The sequence below is a fragment of the Rhodamnia argentea genome, chromosome 7 (genome assembly GCF_020921035.1).
Source record: "Rhodamnia argentea isolate NSW1041297 chromosome 7, ASM2092103v1, whole genome shotgun sequence".
In the NCBI taxonomy this organism is placed as follows: domain Eukaryota; kingdom Viridiplantae; phylum Streptophyta; class Magnoliopsida; order Myrtales; family Myrtaceae; genus Rhodamnia; species Rhodamnia argentea.
The window spans coordinates 10,420,653-10,435,451 of record NC_063156.1 but is presented as its reverse complement, the minus strand read 5'-3'; the positions used below and the strand labels follow the sequence as shown (position 1 = coordinate 10,435,451).

Genomic DNA, 14,799 nt, shown 5'->3' with positions numbered 1-14,799 from the left:
GTGGCTCATTCCCCTCCCAACCAGAGCCGAAGTACGTCAAAAGTCATGTACACCTTGTATCTGATGGAATGTTACCCTTAAGGTGATTCCCTCACTCCATTTTTGCTGACGCGGCTATACGAGACGCGTCGTCGATCCAATGCGTCAATTTTAATTACCGTTTGAGTATTCATGATATCAAGTGAGTCTCACATTTTAATTAAAAGAATCCACCGAAAGAGACAAACTTTTTAATGGAAAATTACGAAACCGACTAGGGCCGGTGACCCTCGCCCAACCACAGGCAAGGGCTAGCATGACCTCATGCATTCATATGTTCGCTGCTATATTATGTTCTCGATCCGGATCTTACCCGACACCCGGCGTCGACCACGGTCCCTCCCCTCCCCCACAGTTCCTTCCAGCATTTTTTAAATTTCAATCACAGATCGGAGGTGGGATATAAGATTGAGGATGTGAGGCGACCAAAGATTGACTTGGGATCTTAGGACACCAAAGGGACATGTCTTTAGCCAAGATTGTTGTATTGGTGAATGTTGAACGAGGTCAATCAGGCGGAAAGTTAACCCCCCTGGCAGCCAAGTTGGATGGAGTCACATGTATATATTATGCCCTCACTTCCTCAGAATCTCCTGTTTTAAATAGCTCCAGACAGCCACTTCCCTACTGTTCATAAGCAAGAAAGAATCCTTCTTGTTTTCCATTTCTCCCCCAGCAATGACCCCAGAAGACTCCCTCAGATCTCTTTCCCTAGACTACCTCAACCTCCTCATCAACGGCGAGGCCTTCAGCGACGTCACCTTCACAGTCGAGGGCCGCCTCGTCCACGCCCACCGCTGCATCCTCGCCGCCCGCAGCCTCTTCTTCCGCAAGTTCTTCTGCGGCCCCGACCCGCCTTCCGCCCTCCCAGACCCCGTCGGCTGCCCCCAGGCGGCAGCAGCGGCGGCGGCGGCGGCGCGCCACCACCCGCCGAGGCCTCCGCCGCCGGGGGTGATCCCGGTGAGCTCGGTCGGGTACGAGGTCTTCCTCCTGGTGCTGCAGTTCCTGTACAGCGGGCAGGTCTCGATCGTACCGCAGAAGCACGAGCCGAGGCCTGACTGCGGCAACAGAGGGTGCTGGCACACGCATTGCACCTCCGCCGTCGATCTCGCCCTTGACACCCTCGCCGCCGCGCGATCCTTCGGCGTCGAACAGCTCGCACTGCTCACTCAGGTTTCCGACATGTTTTACATGGATGTGTCTCCCAGTAGTAACCATAGCAAGTCTTTAGCGTTCATGAGGGATTTCTTTCGCTTTTGCTTACTGGGGACATTGCTTGATTGTGGGTTTTTGGATATTTAGAAAGTGATTTTTTTTTTTTGGATTTGGAGGTGGAATTGTTTATTGAGTGCCATTATTATTGGTCTCTTCTTGGTAGATAACTTAAATAAATTATGGATCCATCATGGAGTGGGTGACGCTTGCTGGATGTGTTAAAAAAACAAATCTTGGCCGATCAAATTCTATTCTTTTCCCCCTCAAAATAGCAGAATATCAGAGCGCATATATTCTTCTCATTTTAATCTCATTGATCTCTCAAACTCAACTGTGTAAGTTCAAATCTTCCTTCGACCAATTTGATTCCACTGTAAAACCTAAGAGCTAAAGAGATGTAAAGGGGTTGATTTCATGCAGAACTTGGGGTTTCTTGAAATGGTTAGATCTACCTTTTAGTAGCAAACGCTCAAGAGCTTTCTACATTTAGCTATGGCGATGATCAGTCTTGTCTTCCACTTCACAAAAGGTTTCCCAAATTCTTCCCGACATTCACTTTCCCCACTTTGAGGTTTTTTCTGCAAATGGGGCAAAACAAGGAAAAGACAACTTGTCACTGAATGACTTGTTCTAAGCACCATATTTGTGAAAGCATACTCCCATCGATTTGCACTTCAAAAGGGTTCAAATTTTACTACAAATGATGCAGTGCAAAAATCACACTTCACTGACCAATGTTGTCTGGTTATGGCTTGTCGTTTGGCAGAAGCAATTGGCAAGCATGGTAGAGAAGGCCTCTATAGAAGATGTAATGAAGGTACTGATTGCCTCAAGAAAGCAGGAGATGCACCAACTTTGGACTACTTGCTCCCACCTCGTCGCCAAATCTGGCCTCCCGCCTGAAGTCTTGGCCAAACATCTCCCCATCGACGTCGTGGCCAAGATTGAAGAGCTCAGGCTGAAGTTGTCGATGGCTAGGCAATCCATAATGCCACACCACCGCCATCCCCACGAAGTGAGCATGGCCGCTGAGCTCGAGGACCAAAAGATCCGGCGGATGAGAAGAGCCCTCGACTCTTCCGATGTTGAGCTCGTGAAGCTCATGGTCATGGGCGAGGGCCTCAATCTAGACGAAGCGCTAGCGCTGCATTATGCTGTTGAGAATTGTAGCCGGGAGGTCGTCAAGGCATTGCTCGAGCTTGGGGCGGCGGATGTTAACCACCCGGCAGGGCCCAATGGCAAGACCCCACTCCACCTTGCCGCGGAGATGGTCTCCCCGGACATGGTGGCAGTCCTACTTGACCACCATGCAGATCCCACCGTCCGCACAGCCGATGGCGTGACACCTCTCGACGTGCTCCGAAACCTAACCTCCGATTTCCTCTTCAAAGGGGCGGTCCCGGGTTTAGCCCACATCGAGCCAAACAAGCTCAGGCTATGCCTGGAGCTTGTCCAATCGGCTGCCCTCGTGATCTCGCGAGAAGAAGCCGGGAATGCCAACACGAACACACACGCATCTAGTACCACAACTATCTACCCGCCGATATGCGGCGACGATCATAGCAGTGGCAGTAGCGGCAACAACATGGGCAACATTAACCTTGATTCGAGAGTGTACCTAAATCTGGGCACACAAATGGGGTCTAGAATGGATGAAGATGATCAAAGTAGCCAAAATAGCCAGAGGGAAACCATGAATTTGTATGGTTCTCATGGTTTGTATCGTCACTCGCACGAGTTCTAGCTACGCCCAGGTTCAGGCTCAAGCTCAATTATCAACACATATAATAGGAGTTAAGTAAATTCTCATCTCTTGCTCTCCTCCGTATCTTGATCTTCTTCTCTTTAGGGTGGTTTTTTCTTTTCGGCCTGGTGTTATGTTCTTGCTTGCATAGGTCTTTCAACGATCATCATCACATGATGAAGTTCAGTTTTTTCTTTCTTTTTGGCTGGAGATGATGTGAGATCTCTCATGGAACGAGACGAGAGGAATCTCTGAGTATTTTGGCTACTCTCTTTTGGCAGTGATGGAGGAGACGCAGGTCAATCTTTTCAATCCCAGGCCTGTCAACTAGATCTTTTGTATTTTATTGAATATATATATCACTTTCAATGTCCACATATAATTATTTTGACCTTTATATTTTCTTGTCCCCCTCACCTACCAATTATATACACAAAAAGATTTTTTTTTTTAAAGTGGAGATGCGTAAGAAGCAACAAAAGTCCCATTTAAGAAACTTGAAGATTTCTAATTCTTTTATTTTATGGTGGGTCTGCCCGTTAATTTTTTTATAATATAATGGACATAATATTTGGAATTGTTTGGACATGCGTGACTTTCATTGTATAATGAGGTAAATGAGCTGTCTCTTTCTCTGTTGTCATTTCTTTTCTTGCCTCCCACCGGGCTTTATGGGAAATGCTGATTGGCCATGGATATTGGTTTTTTAAGTAAAATGCTAGGAGAAATCTATATTGCTATTGGCAAATTGATCGTGACCACACGCCACAAGACAATATCTATATTGGTTGATAAGATCGTATGATAAAGACCTACGGGATTTGCTTGTGTAGTATAGTACATTATGTACCGACTTATTTGAATGAGAGAATGCTGAAGGCCAATGTTTGTGTCCTGACATTAAACTTACTTCTATATTACAAATGGATTCCCCAGTTATAATCCTATATGTTGTCTTAAGGGCTGAACCCTAGGTGGTTGGACATAGTTTTACCATGGAAAAAGTGGGATTTATCTCTTTTGCTTTCCAGCTAGACTACAGTTAATGGATGCATGTATTCTCCTCATTACATGATCATTCTTCTATTATCTTTTTCATTTTTGCCAGAAAAGCACATGTTGATTCTTGAGAAACTACATCTTTTGTTGGATTTTCGTGTTTCCCATGCATCCTCCACAAAACTCTATGCCCTAAAGCGAAACCTACATCAAAGTAGCACGCACTAAGCTCTCTAGGCGCTATATATGCTGTTGAGAGCTTCTGTCATTAACAAAAGGAAGATATCAAGACTAATGTCCAAATGAGCACGCTCGGAAAACACAGAATTTCTAGAGTTGCTTGGTCCTGCTTATATTTAAGAAAATGTGTCTTGGCGTTCTCCTCAGCATGGCAATAATATGTAATTCGAAGATGCAATGGTGACTTTCCTATTCAGGAGGAGGCAATTCTTGGGAAAAGCCAATCTTTCTTCAGATAATGATGCTAAAAATAAGGAAATAGTTGAATAATCTCAATACCTCTGGTGACTATTACTTCCTATTTTTCATGAATAGTGGTCAATATTACTATATGAACCTAGAGGTACGAACTTCATCTCTGTTGCTGCGTGCACTTTCCTTTTAAAAGGAATGACTGACTAGACTTGATAGGGTGTCTATTCTTTAATTAGGGTTTATGGCATTGTTTTTTTGGAAACATTTAGTTCATGTCCTTGAGTATCTCTTGGACAAATCTCCTCTGAGAACCAGACAATTCTCTTCATGTGCTGAAGTTTGATACGAGTCTCACATGCACACACAAAGACAGATTAGGTTATGTGAAGAACTGACAATAATCTGGAGAAAAAATTGAAGAACCCAATGCAACTTTACTTGCTTGTACAAAAGTCAATTAAATAGTTAAAAAAAAGTAGTGAAAAAGGATTCATTTGTAGCCAAAAGAAATCACAAAAGATCCTATCAAATAATATATAATATCACGAATCTTGGAAATAACTTGACCACGTACAAGGTATGCATTTTGCCGGTACTAAGATATTAAGTTGCACCTTCAAGGATGATTTATTTCCTAAACTACATATAAGTTGAGGATGGAGATGAGTAGAAGATCACTTCAAGGTAACAGGCACTTTGCAAATGTTCACCTGCTTGTGTAAATAGAAACATATGATTGAGACTTGAAAGCAATATGCTTCGAAGGTGCATATCTGCGTGCTTTTGTTAAGTCTTTTAAAAAATAATATGCAACTTTTTCTTCCCGCCAATTTGAGGCGATGTTAGGTTTAGAGAATGAATTTGTTCTCTAATAAATGGTGTGGAACTATGTACAAGAGAAGCCTTTATATATGCTTGGAAGAGGTAAAGAGTTTAGTACTCTTCTTATGTGGGACAAAGGGAAAGAAGAAAAAGCCTATATGTTCTAACACAAGGAAGGATAAAACTAATCCTAATATAGACAATATATCTAACGGGTGAATGTACGGGTCTATCTCATTATATTATGAAAGTTTCAAGTATTTTCGATTTAAGAAGAAGTCAATATGCATCTATCGCAAAATTTAGATTACGTGAAAAGCAAAATATAGAAATCTATCCACACACTTCGAACCCTTTAGATCTTGAAAACTCAGATCTCGATATGATCAAATATCCACTTAATATTATGTGTTTCCAAATGCCAAAAAAGGGTCAGCTTATGTTTGCGGGAGAGTCCTAGCATGCTCGACATACATAAGCCAAATCGTTTCCGGAAGGTTTTAGAATATTAGGATAAACAATAACCTCAAAGAGTAAATGAAGATTAAAATAATTTGAACTCCAGAGGTTGTTCGAGAGATAAAGCGTGTTTGTTGTTCTTGATTGAAGTTTGTGCTTAATTTCTTTCTTTTTTGCTTTCTTTTCGGGCTTAGGCCTTGATACAAACAATGCCACTTAGGCAATATTTTTGGGCCACCAATAGAAAAATTGGCATAGGCTATGTGCTCCCAAAAAAATTGGGTAAATGTGCATGTTCTGTCAGTGATGATGCACGGATCGAAACTACATGGTGCCGTGCTTATATATCCCGGCGCTGTTATTCCTGGAAAGTATGTGAAAAATATTTGATCGAAAATTGTTATCATGATTTTTACGCATTCCTAATCAAGAAAATGCCTGCATTTTATTACAGGAACCATTGAGATGGCACGTCGTACAAAACTTTATCAAGCAAGAGGAAAAGACACATAACGACCTGTCCTCGGCCATGCCTTTTGGCAGGAATTATCATGGTTATACTCAACATGTCCACATAGCCTTTAGAAAGTGAGACTGTGAAATGTCATTCATGCTACATTAAACTCTAACCGAACGCAATGTTTGGGAATTTTTTGACCGTTGTCTTACTGTCCGGGAAGTCAAAGGTTTCCAAACCTACTGCTCCTTTGCTGTAGCAAAGTTCGCACTCGGATCCATACATTGTTTCGTACATGCAATCATCATCTTCACATAATTTAGGATAACAACGGCTATCATTGCAAGGTAAGGGTCGGTAGGATTGTGATTCATGTCGACTGAAGTTACCTTACCTAATCTCGAAGCATTCGGAGCATTCTTCACATTGCATCCATGTGTCGTCGCTACCTGTATCCACCATTAGGCAGGGAGCATAAGAACGCAAGCCAACCGTCATAGATGTTATGAAGCAACCAAGATGATGACTCGTGATTCGAGGTTGTAAGGTGTAAAGCTCATATTCAATTGTATCATTCTGCTCCAAGGAACATGATGAAGCGGCGGTTTCAAGTAGATAGATACGAGCTTGAGATATCTCGGATTCTCTCACATCTGTCCACGAGAGTAAGGTTATCAGGAAATAGAGATTTATCGGCTCGGTCTATTGGCATTAGCTTGATAGTGAAGCCACAGATTTGGGACTGGTTGATGGTAATGAAAACCGAGAAAACTAGGAATACCACCAGAATCACATGTGATGAAGTCATTTCCCTTCTTCCTTCAGCTTTTTTGCTTTTGTTATTTGTGTGTGACTTCATCTACATGAGAATGGCTTACATACAACTTAGATGCTACCATGAGTTTGACTTTGTAGCTCTCAATTAATGATGATATCCAAACGAAATAAATGAAACAACTCATGCAGACATCCTGCATTAATTACATATCTATTGATTCTTTTATTTCTTTATGATTTTCTTGGATAGAGAATTTTTTTTTTTTTTGCCTTCTTATTCACTTATTCTGCCCATCGCTATTATTTAGTAATTGGCATTTGTTGTGTGATTCCATCTCTTGAAGTCAAATTTTTTTATTTGACCAAAAAAAAATTCAAATTTGTTCTCTTTTTCTTTTCCAGTAACATAAATCTCAAGAAGATCTGACTTAGGCTCCGTTTGTTTCGCGAAAATAATTTTCAGGAAAATATTTTTTGGATTTTTCGATGTTTGGTTCACGAAAATGTGCCAGCCAAGGAAATTATTTTCCACCCATAGAAAAAACTCTTACAAAAGTGGGAAAAATATTTTCCTCTTTTTGAAAAGAGTAAAACATTTTCCTTCTTTTTTCTCCCCGCCACTTCTGCACATTTCTTTTCATTTCAATTATTTTGAAAACAATCTTTTTTTTAAAAAATTATTTAAAGATTCGAATTTTTTCATAATTTTTATTTTTGAATTATTTTAACTAATTTTCATTTTTTCCTTTACTTTTTTTCTTTTTCTTTTTCTTTTTCTTTTATTCTTTTATTTTCATTTCTTTCTACTTCCGCCGATCGCCCGCCACGGCGACGGCCATTTAGGCGAGGCCCGGCCTCGCCGCCCTTGAGCTCAACCTCGCCTCACCAGATTCGGCGAAGCTCAGCCTCAACTAAGGCTGCCGAGGCGAGGCAAGGCTTGGCCTTACGGACCTCGAGCTTGGCCTCGCCTCGCAAGGCCAAATCCGACGTAGAAAAAGACCTCACCTTTTTTGGCCTCATATTCTTTGTTGAGGGAGGCGGCGCGAGGGAGAAGAAAAAAGGCCCCTCTTTCATCTTTCTCGGGAAGAGAAAACACTCGCGGGAGAATTTCCGGACGATTTTCTGCTTCCATCGTTCTCTGATATAGGTGCCGCTGCCGGTTCGACACAATTGGCCTCTCCTCATCGTGCTTGGTTCGGCCCTGTATATTGGCCGAGAAGCTCGAAGCAGTTCGTTCTCGTGTTAAGCTTCTTCGCCGGAGAGAGTGGGGACAATCCATAGCTCAGAAACAAATCACCGATGGAAGAAGCGATTTCTTAGCTCGACTTGCGATTTCCAAAGTCCTTCGGCCTTTTTTCGAAGATGACGACTCCTCCTGGTCGACCCCTTGTTATTTGCTCGCCAAAGCTAAGTCCTCTTACGATCTCTATTTTCAATTTTGGTTCAATCAACAGCATTGTTTTCTCGGTCTTTTCCTAATTCCAAGACGCTCACGGCCGCTGGAATCAGGTGATCTCGAGCCTCGCCGGCTGTCGCTGTGGCCGATCGTCAGCCGAAGAAGAAAGGAGGAAGAAAAAAAAAAGCAAATAAAAAATAAAAAGAATAAAAGTAGAAGAAAAAATAATTAAAAAATTGATGTTTCAAAAAATAAAAGAGAAAAATTTATTAAAAAGTGTGTACGGTGAAAATTGATTTTCCTTACCAAACGACAGAAAGTATTTTGCAAATCGTTTTCAGATTTCAGCCAAAAATCGAAAAATATGCTCATTTTTCTTGAAAATGATTTCTTGGAAAACCTTTTTCAAAAATGACACATTTTTCACGAAACAAACGGAATCTTAGATTTAGAATAATCCTCCCTTTCCATTCCCAATGCAGTATATTATTTTTGTTCCCTGTTGATAAATGTCTCAAGAGTTGGTAAGAGTTAAAGATCCCAAATCAAAATTACCAATTATATGATTTTTTAGTTACTTGTTTTTTTTTTTTTTTTTTCTTTTTTTGGGTAAGGTAGTTACTTGTTTGTTATTCACCATTATTTTTATAAAATCACAAATTAATTTCAACTTAATTACCAATTTTTTATCTACTTTTATTTGTCTTTCTTATCATTGCCTTGCATTTTCAATTGGTATAATGCTTACCAAAATTTATTTGTGTGACTTACCAACTCTTTTTCGATTAATTGACGCATTAAATTTGGGAACTTTGATCGTTATTCAATCGTTCAATTTTATTGCGATACCCACTGTCTAGTAACCATGGGTACTAGGTGTACAAGTCGATTACTAGACACTGTGTGAAAGCACAGGTCCACCTAGTAGGAGGTCGAAGTTCTCCGTGACTCCAGGCACGGGAAGCTACTATATCTATCTACCCAATAGTTGCCAATCTAAGTTGACCAGGTTCTACCTTCCCCTGCCGGAAGCCCCTAAGTTCCCTCCAATTATTTTTCTTCCCTAGAGAAAAGGAATAGGAAGAGAACTTAAGGAAAAATCCCTCCACTATACTGGGGAGTTCTTTTCCCTATCTTCCCTTGAGCCTTTTAAGGAAGTCTTCAAAGGACTTGGCCAATGTAAAATTCCTTGATCCTTAACCTCCATCATTGACAATTGTTAGAACTCGACGCATAATCACAACGAAATAAAGCGTAAAAGCGAGAAAGGAAAATCGAGACACAAAGTTTGTCATGGCTCACCGTTAAATTAGAGTTACATCCAATAGAAGATTCCATTATAATTAGCAACTCGCACCTCTCTGTTACATCATTCAATTATAAGTGAGAGAGATAATATATAGCAGTAGCTATTTATGGGTCCAAACCCAATTGCCAATAAAATATGGGCTCCATATGCTTTCTTGTGAATGGGGAGTATGAACCATACCCACCAACAATAAGTTGACAAGGAAAGGAAGGAAAGAAAAGTCAAAATTCCAAAGTGACAAGAACAAAAAAGATGGGATAATGACACAATAAGTGCCATAACTTTCGTAGTAGGCCTATTTATGATTCAAATCTATTCAGGCTTCATGATACTTGTATCTAACCGAACCGCGAGGGATGTTCCCTTGCTTTGACCCGAACCGAATTGCAACCCAAATATGACCCGAATCGGAAATCCGGTTCGAATAGGTGTGGTTCAACTCAAAGTCTCGGGTTTGCCCTTTTTTTTATTTTGGTTGGTAATTTCAGATGTGTGCCCCCTTCAAGCATGAAGTTCCTCTACTCTGCCTAAATCCTCATATCGCTGCGTAAATGAAACAACAGACCCTGCACTCAGGAACTGAGCCCCCATTGCAATGAACAAGATCAATGGGAAAACCTAAAATAGAAACAGCAACAAACGAAAGAACTTGGCGGGGGAATTAATTTGTTTTCAAGAACTTGACAATGGAGCGTGAGAATCATCAATCCGCCATCATCAACAAGAAGCGGTTCCCACAACCGAAGAGAAGAAGTAGAGAGAGAGGCAGGGGATGGAGTGTACTTGCCTGAGGCTTCTCAATCGATGGCGGGTTTCGCGGCACAACAACGAAGGAGACGATGCGTAAGCCCAAATTATGATTTGAGACTTTGGACTGAGGGTTAAGTGTAGGGTAATGTGTTTCGGCAGTTTGGTTCGGGGTTATGACCCGAGCCGAACGAAATCGACCAAACCGGCAAAAAGAAAGATTATTTTTCCCATTACCCTAATCGAAACCCGAACCGAAACGGAAATACCTGAAATTATGATTTGGTTTGGGTTTGGATCTAGTTTTGACACTTTTTACTGTGCTCACTGAATTAGCACAATTGCAATAGATTTATCATTTTTTTTTATAATTTTTCCAATACCATGCCATGTCGGATTTTCGACACTTATAGTAAACTTTTCTAGCAATTATAAATAATTCTAGCACTAAAAGTAAGCACATTACGAAAACTAAGGCACTTATGGTATCCTCTTTTTCCCGACTAATGCATTTTTTGTGAGTTGCAATCAAGTAAAGCATACATCTTCATTTTCAATTTATTTTATTATGAAAAGTTGTTCGCTTTTTCTTCAGATTTAAATTTTAAATCGAAACTTGACATCCATGTTTCAATAAGAGAATATGCTCAGCTTTTCCTTTTATGACATTGAGTACGTTAGTAAAATTAATCATAGATGTGTCGTGATCGGGCGAATCTCGTGTTACGAGAGAGTTAGGGCTTGTTTGATAACAATTCTGCTCTCGGAAATAATTTCTGAATATGAACAATTTTTTTTCAAATTCTGTTCTCAAGAACAAAGTAGTTTTTTTTTTTTTTCTTCTTGTTTCTATTCCTTAGCCACTGGTAATACTTCTAGAAGTGGATTTCTACTCCAAAAGTGCTTCTAGAGCTGAAATCCATTTGATAATGTAACTTTTGAAGTAGAAATTCGTTTAATAAAAATTTTTACTTCCGAAAAAAATTTCTATTTCTTAAGTGAATTTTCACTTCTCAAGTTATTTTTCCCCTAATTTGAGAAGTTAAAAAAAAATTACTTCTTAACTCAAAAAGTACTTCTTGGACCAAAAAAAAAAAAATCAAGAAGTTCTTCTCATCTCATCCTCTTTTCATTACGCCCTCATCCTCTTTTCGATCACGTCCGTCTCCGCCGACCTCCGCCGTCGCTCATCGCCGACCATCACCCACTACTAACCCCCACCGACTACGACCCATTGCCAACCTCCACCGGCCGCCGCTCGTGACCATCGCCAACCGTCGACCATTACCTGCAGCTGCCCACCGCAAACCTCCTCCCGCCACCAACCACCGGCCATCGCCAACCTCCGCCCATAACCGCCCGCGACCTCCGCCGGTCGCCGCCATCCGCCAACCACCCCCGCCACCGACCTCCGCCAACTACGATGGTCGCGGCCAATCGCCAACCATTGCGGCCCCCTACGACCAATCGTTGACCACCGCGCTACCCACCGCAGTAGTCTACCGCCAACCTCCAATGACCACCACCGCCAATAGCTAATCACCGCCGCCCCCGCTACCAACCGTCGACCATCGTGTCGCCTACCGCAGCAGTTTCTTGCCGACCTCCAACGACCGCTGCCTCCAAGTCATCGTCTCCGTCGGTCGAAATAAAAAATAAAAAATAATTTTTTATTTTTAAAAAGGAAATAATATTTTTTAATAATAAAATTATTTTTAAATAAATTTAAAAAAATTAAAAATGAAGAAAAAATTTTTCGGCCACTAACAATAATTTTTCATAGAAGATTTTGTGTTGTTAACAACGTTTAGAAGTAGATATTTTCAACCGTTACCAAACGAATTTACGAAATAGAAGTGTTGCCATGCGAGCCCTAAACGGATTTATGTTCTATTTCTATTCCTGAAAACAAAAGAATAGAAATCAAAACAAGAGCATCACCATAATGGCCCTTAACCTTTCCCAATGGACATAAATGACCATTACTCTCTCTTCTCAAAACTTCCACAACCCATGCTTTTCGACTTTGGCCATTCGCTTTGCGTGATCTACAAGAGAAGAATTCATACGAAGTTAATGTCCAACTTCGAGGAGTACATTGAGCTCCCACTATATATTCCTCTTTCGAGTGCTTTTGACAATTGGAGGATTCGTCCTAAAAATATGCTTTTGCCTGCAATTAGGTCTGGAAAATCACTCTCTTTTTACGACAAGTATTAGATAGACTGATTCTGTTTTTTGCCGAAAGGCGATGCCTTCGCACTTTTTATCAGCACAACGAAGCACAACACGTGGTGCGGAGTTCCAATCGGTGCCCACAAAACTCAAAGCGTTCAAATTAATCGGGTTTTCGAGGAGCATCGACGTGCACCTTTTGAAACGATATAAATCCGTAGACGTGTATATTGCAACTATACATACAAGCAAGCGAAACATCACACTTTTCAGCGTCATTAAGCAAACACAAAGGGTGGTGAAAGGCACTAGTTCCTTCGTTCCTGCTCTCTCTTCTTCCCAAATGGCCCAAAGAGCAACGGACCCATGTCCTCCGCCAGGTAGTTTCCGACCACGTCCTTGTTAACCTTGATCGAAGGATTGATTTATCAGAGTAACAGAAGTCGAGGCATATTGGAAAGCTCAAGCTTCTTACCTCCTTTTTTCTGTTTTTCGTTTTAAGGGTACCCGACGGACAACCTTCCCCACACCAGGAAAAGGAAGTTCTTATGCTGCGGCGGCGGCACGAAGAAGAAAGGAGAAAGGGGCTTCATAGAAGGATGGTAAACCAACAAGAAATCGCCTTTTCTTTTAGCTTTAACTGAATATATGCATCGACGAGCGAAACGTCCGATCTCAAGAGAGTTTGAAAGCAATTCAATCCCAATTCACGGTGCTCGTCTCTCTGCTATTATTCCAAGTTTTCAGACTGTTCTCTGATAACTTGTTTTTGTGGTTCTTGACATGTCAGCCTGTTTGCTCTATGCTGCTGCTGGATCTGTGAGGAATGTTGCGACTAGTGAGTCTGAGTCATAGATTTGCAGGAGAATTCACCAATCTTCTACTTGGGAGTTTGTGTGTGTGTGTGTATCACAGAGTGTAATAGTTCGCTATGGTCGGTATAATGTAACTCTTCCGCGGACATAGTTCTTCACTACGATATTTTACTTTGGCACAAGCAGGTCTTGCTTGATTTTCCATCTGTATCTGATTTATTACCCCTTTTGTTCTCCAAATCCGAGTGTTTCATGCACATTTTAGCAGACGAAAGCTAGTAAACAACAGGCATGAAAGAGGTAGGAGACAACAGGTGATGGACTATCATGTTTGGAGTGATTCTTGATAGGAAGACAAACTAAAGCAAATAGCGAAAGAAATCATATGGAAATCAAACCTAATAAGGAATATATTCTTCTGCTTTTGCTCCTTTTCATCAGCCATCGGCATCCGGTTCAGATGATATCCATTGAGAATCTTATCGTGTGTGGCCAAGATGGTATCAGCTGCAAAAAAAATCACATCGAGGTTTTCGGGGATCTCAAACTCAGTTTGCTTACTAGCACCCAACGAAGTACTTTTTAAGCACAAACTTTAGTTTCTAATCCCAAAGAGTATCAAACACCAGCTTGAAGAATCAATAGAAAACGGTGCACATGCATTATTTTCGCTAGTATACTTTTGCTAAGAAGAGGTTATTTTCTCATGGGTTAGCATCCAGTTATTGGGGGTGTGGTTCACACTCCCGATCGAGAGGCAAGCACGAGAATCCTGCTCTTGTAGTGTGGGCTTGAGCCCATTAATAGCTATTGTGCCGCCTATATAATCTTTTTTTTTTGTAATTCAGAGTTGTAAAAGAAATATGAGGAGCTAATTATAGTAGAATTCTATGTTCAATGTAGCTATAATTTAAGAATGAACCAGGATAAATATTGTGTCACGATTTCTCTTTCTCGCATTCCTTATTTTGTTGTATTTGTGTGCCTAATCTTAACAGCAGTCAGCAAGCAAAAAAGTGCTAACAATATGCATTAGATGCTGGAATTCAATGAGGCTTGTCATCCTCACTCACAACATGTCATCCCTTCAGTGTCCAAAGCAGTCAGAGAAACATGTACATCTGGCTGATGACCTTGATAATCTTTTTGAACTGCATTGCAGCACCTAATACCAACAATGCCTAGCAATTTCTGTGCTCAAAGTTGCCATCAATTTTGGCTGGGAGATATTGTAACAAACGGGCCAAAAAGAAATATGAGTTGTAGTGCAATTTTCCAAACCCCGTTCCTTAAGCCCGTGAAGCTACACCCCACCCACTTTCCTCATGCGCATTTCTCCCTCGTTGCTCTGCTGTTTAATGGCAAGCATTCATCTGTTTTGAGTGAGTTTTCGAAGGGCCTGTCGCAGCT

At 41.2% G+C, this 14,799-nt stretch overlaps 1 protein-coding gene and 1 long non-coding RNA gene across 2 annotated transcripts; both read left to right on the top strand.

Annotated features, from left to right (window-relative positions):
* The first annotated feature begins 661 nt into the window (after window positions 1-661).
* Window positions 662-3,395, top strand: LOC115737670 (BTB/POZ domain and ankyrin repeat-containing protein NOOT2-like). Its single transcript, XM_048282042.1, has 2 exons — window positions 662-1,212; window positions 2,021-3,395. Exons 1-2 carry the CDS (start codon window positions 718-720, stop codon window positions 2,996-2,998), a joined length of 1,473 nt encoding a protein of 490 aa, XP_048137999.1. The 5' UTR covers window positions 662-717; the 3' UTR covers window positions 2,999-3,395.
* A 9,317-nt stretch (window positions 3,396-12,712) lies between these two features.
* Window positions 12,713-13,566, top strand: LOC125315896. The gene is made up of 2 exons (XR_007199166.1): window positions 12,713-13,176; window positions 13,365-13,566. It is a non-coding gene; the product is annotated as an uncharacterized LOC125315896 (long non-coding RNA).
* Window positions 13,567-14,799: the final 1,233 nt, after the last annotated feature.

Coding starts and splice junctions, on each gene's coding strand:
- LOC115737670 (XM_048282042.1), top strand. CDS start 718: ATGACCCCAGAAGACTCCCTCAGATCTCTTTCCCTAGACTACCTCAAC. Junction 1,213..2,020: donor AGCTCGCACTGCTCACTCAG/GTTTCCGACATG, acceptor GTCGTTTGGCAG/AAGCAATTGGCAAGCATGGT.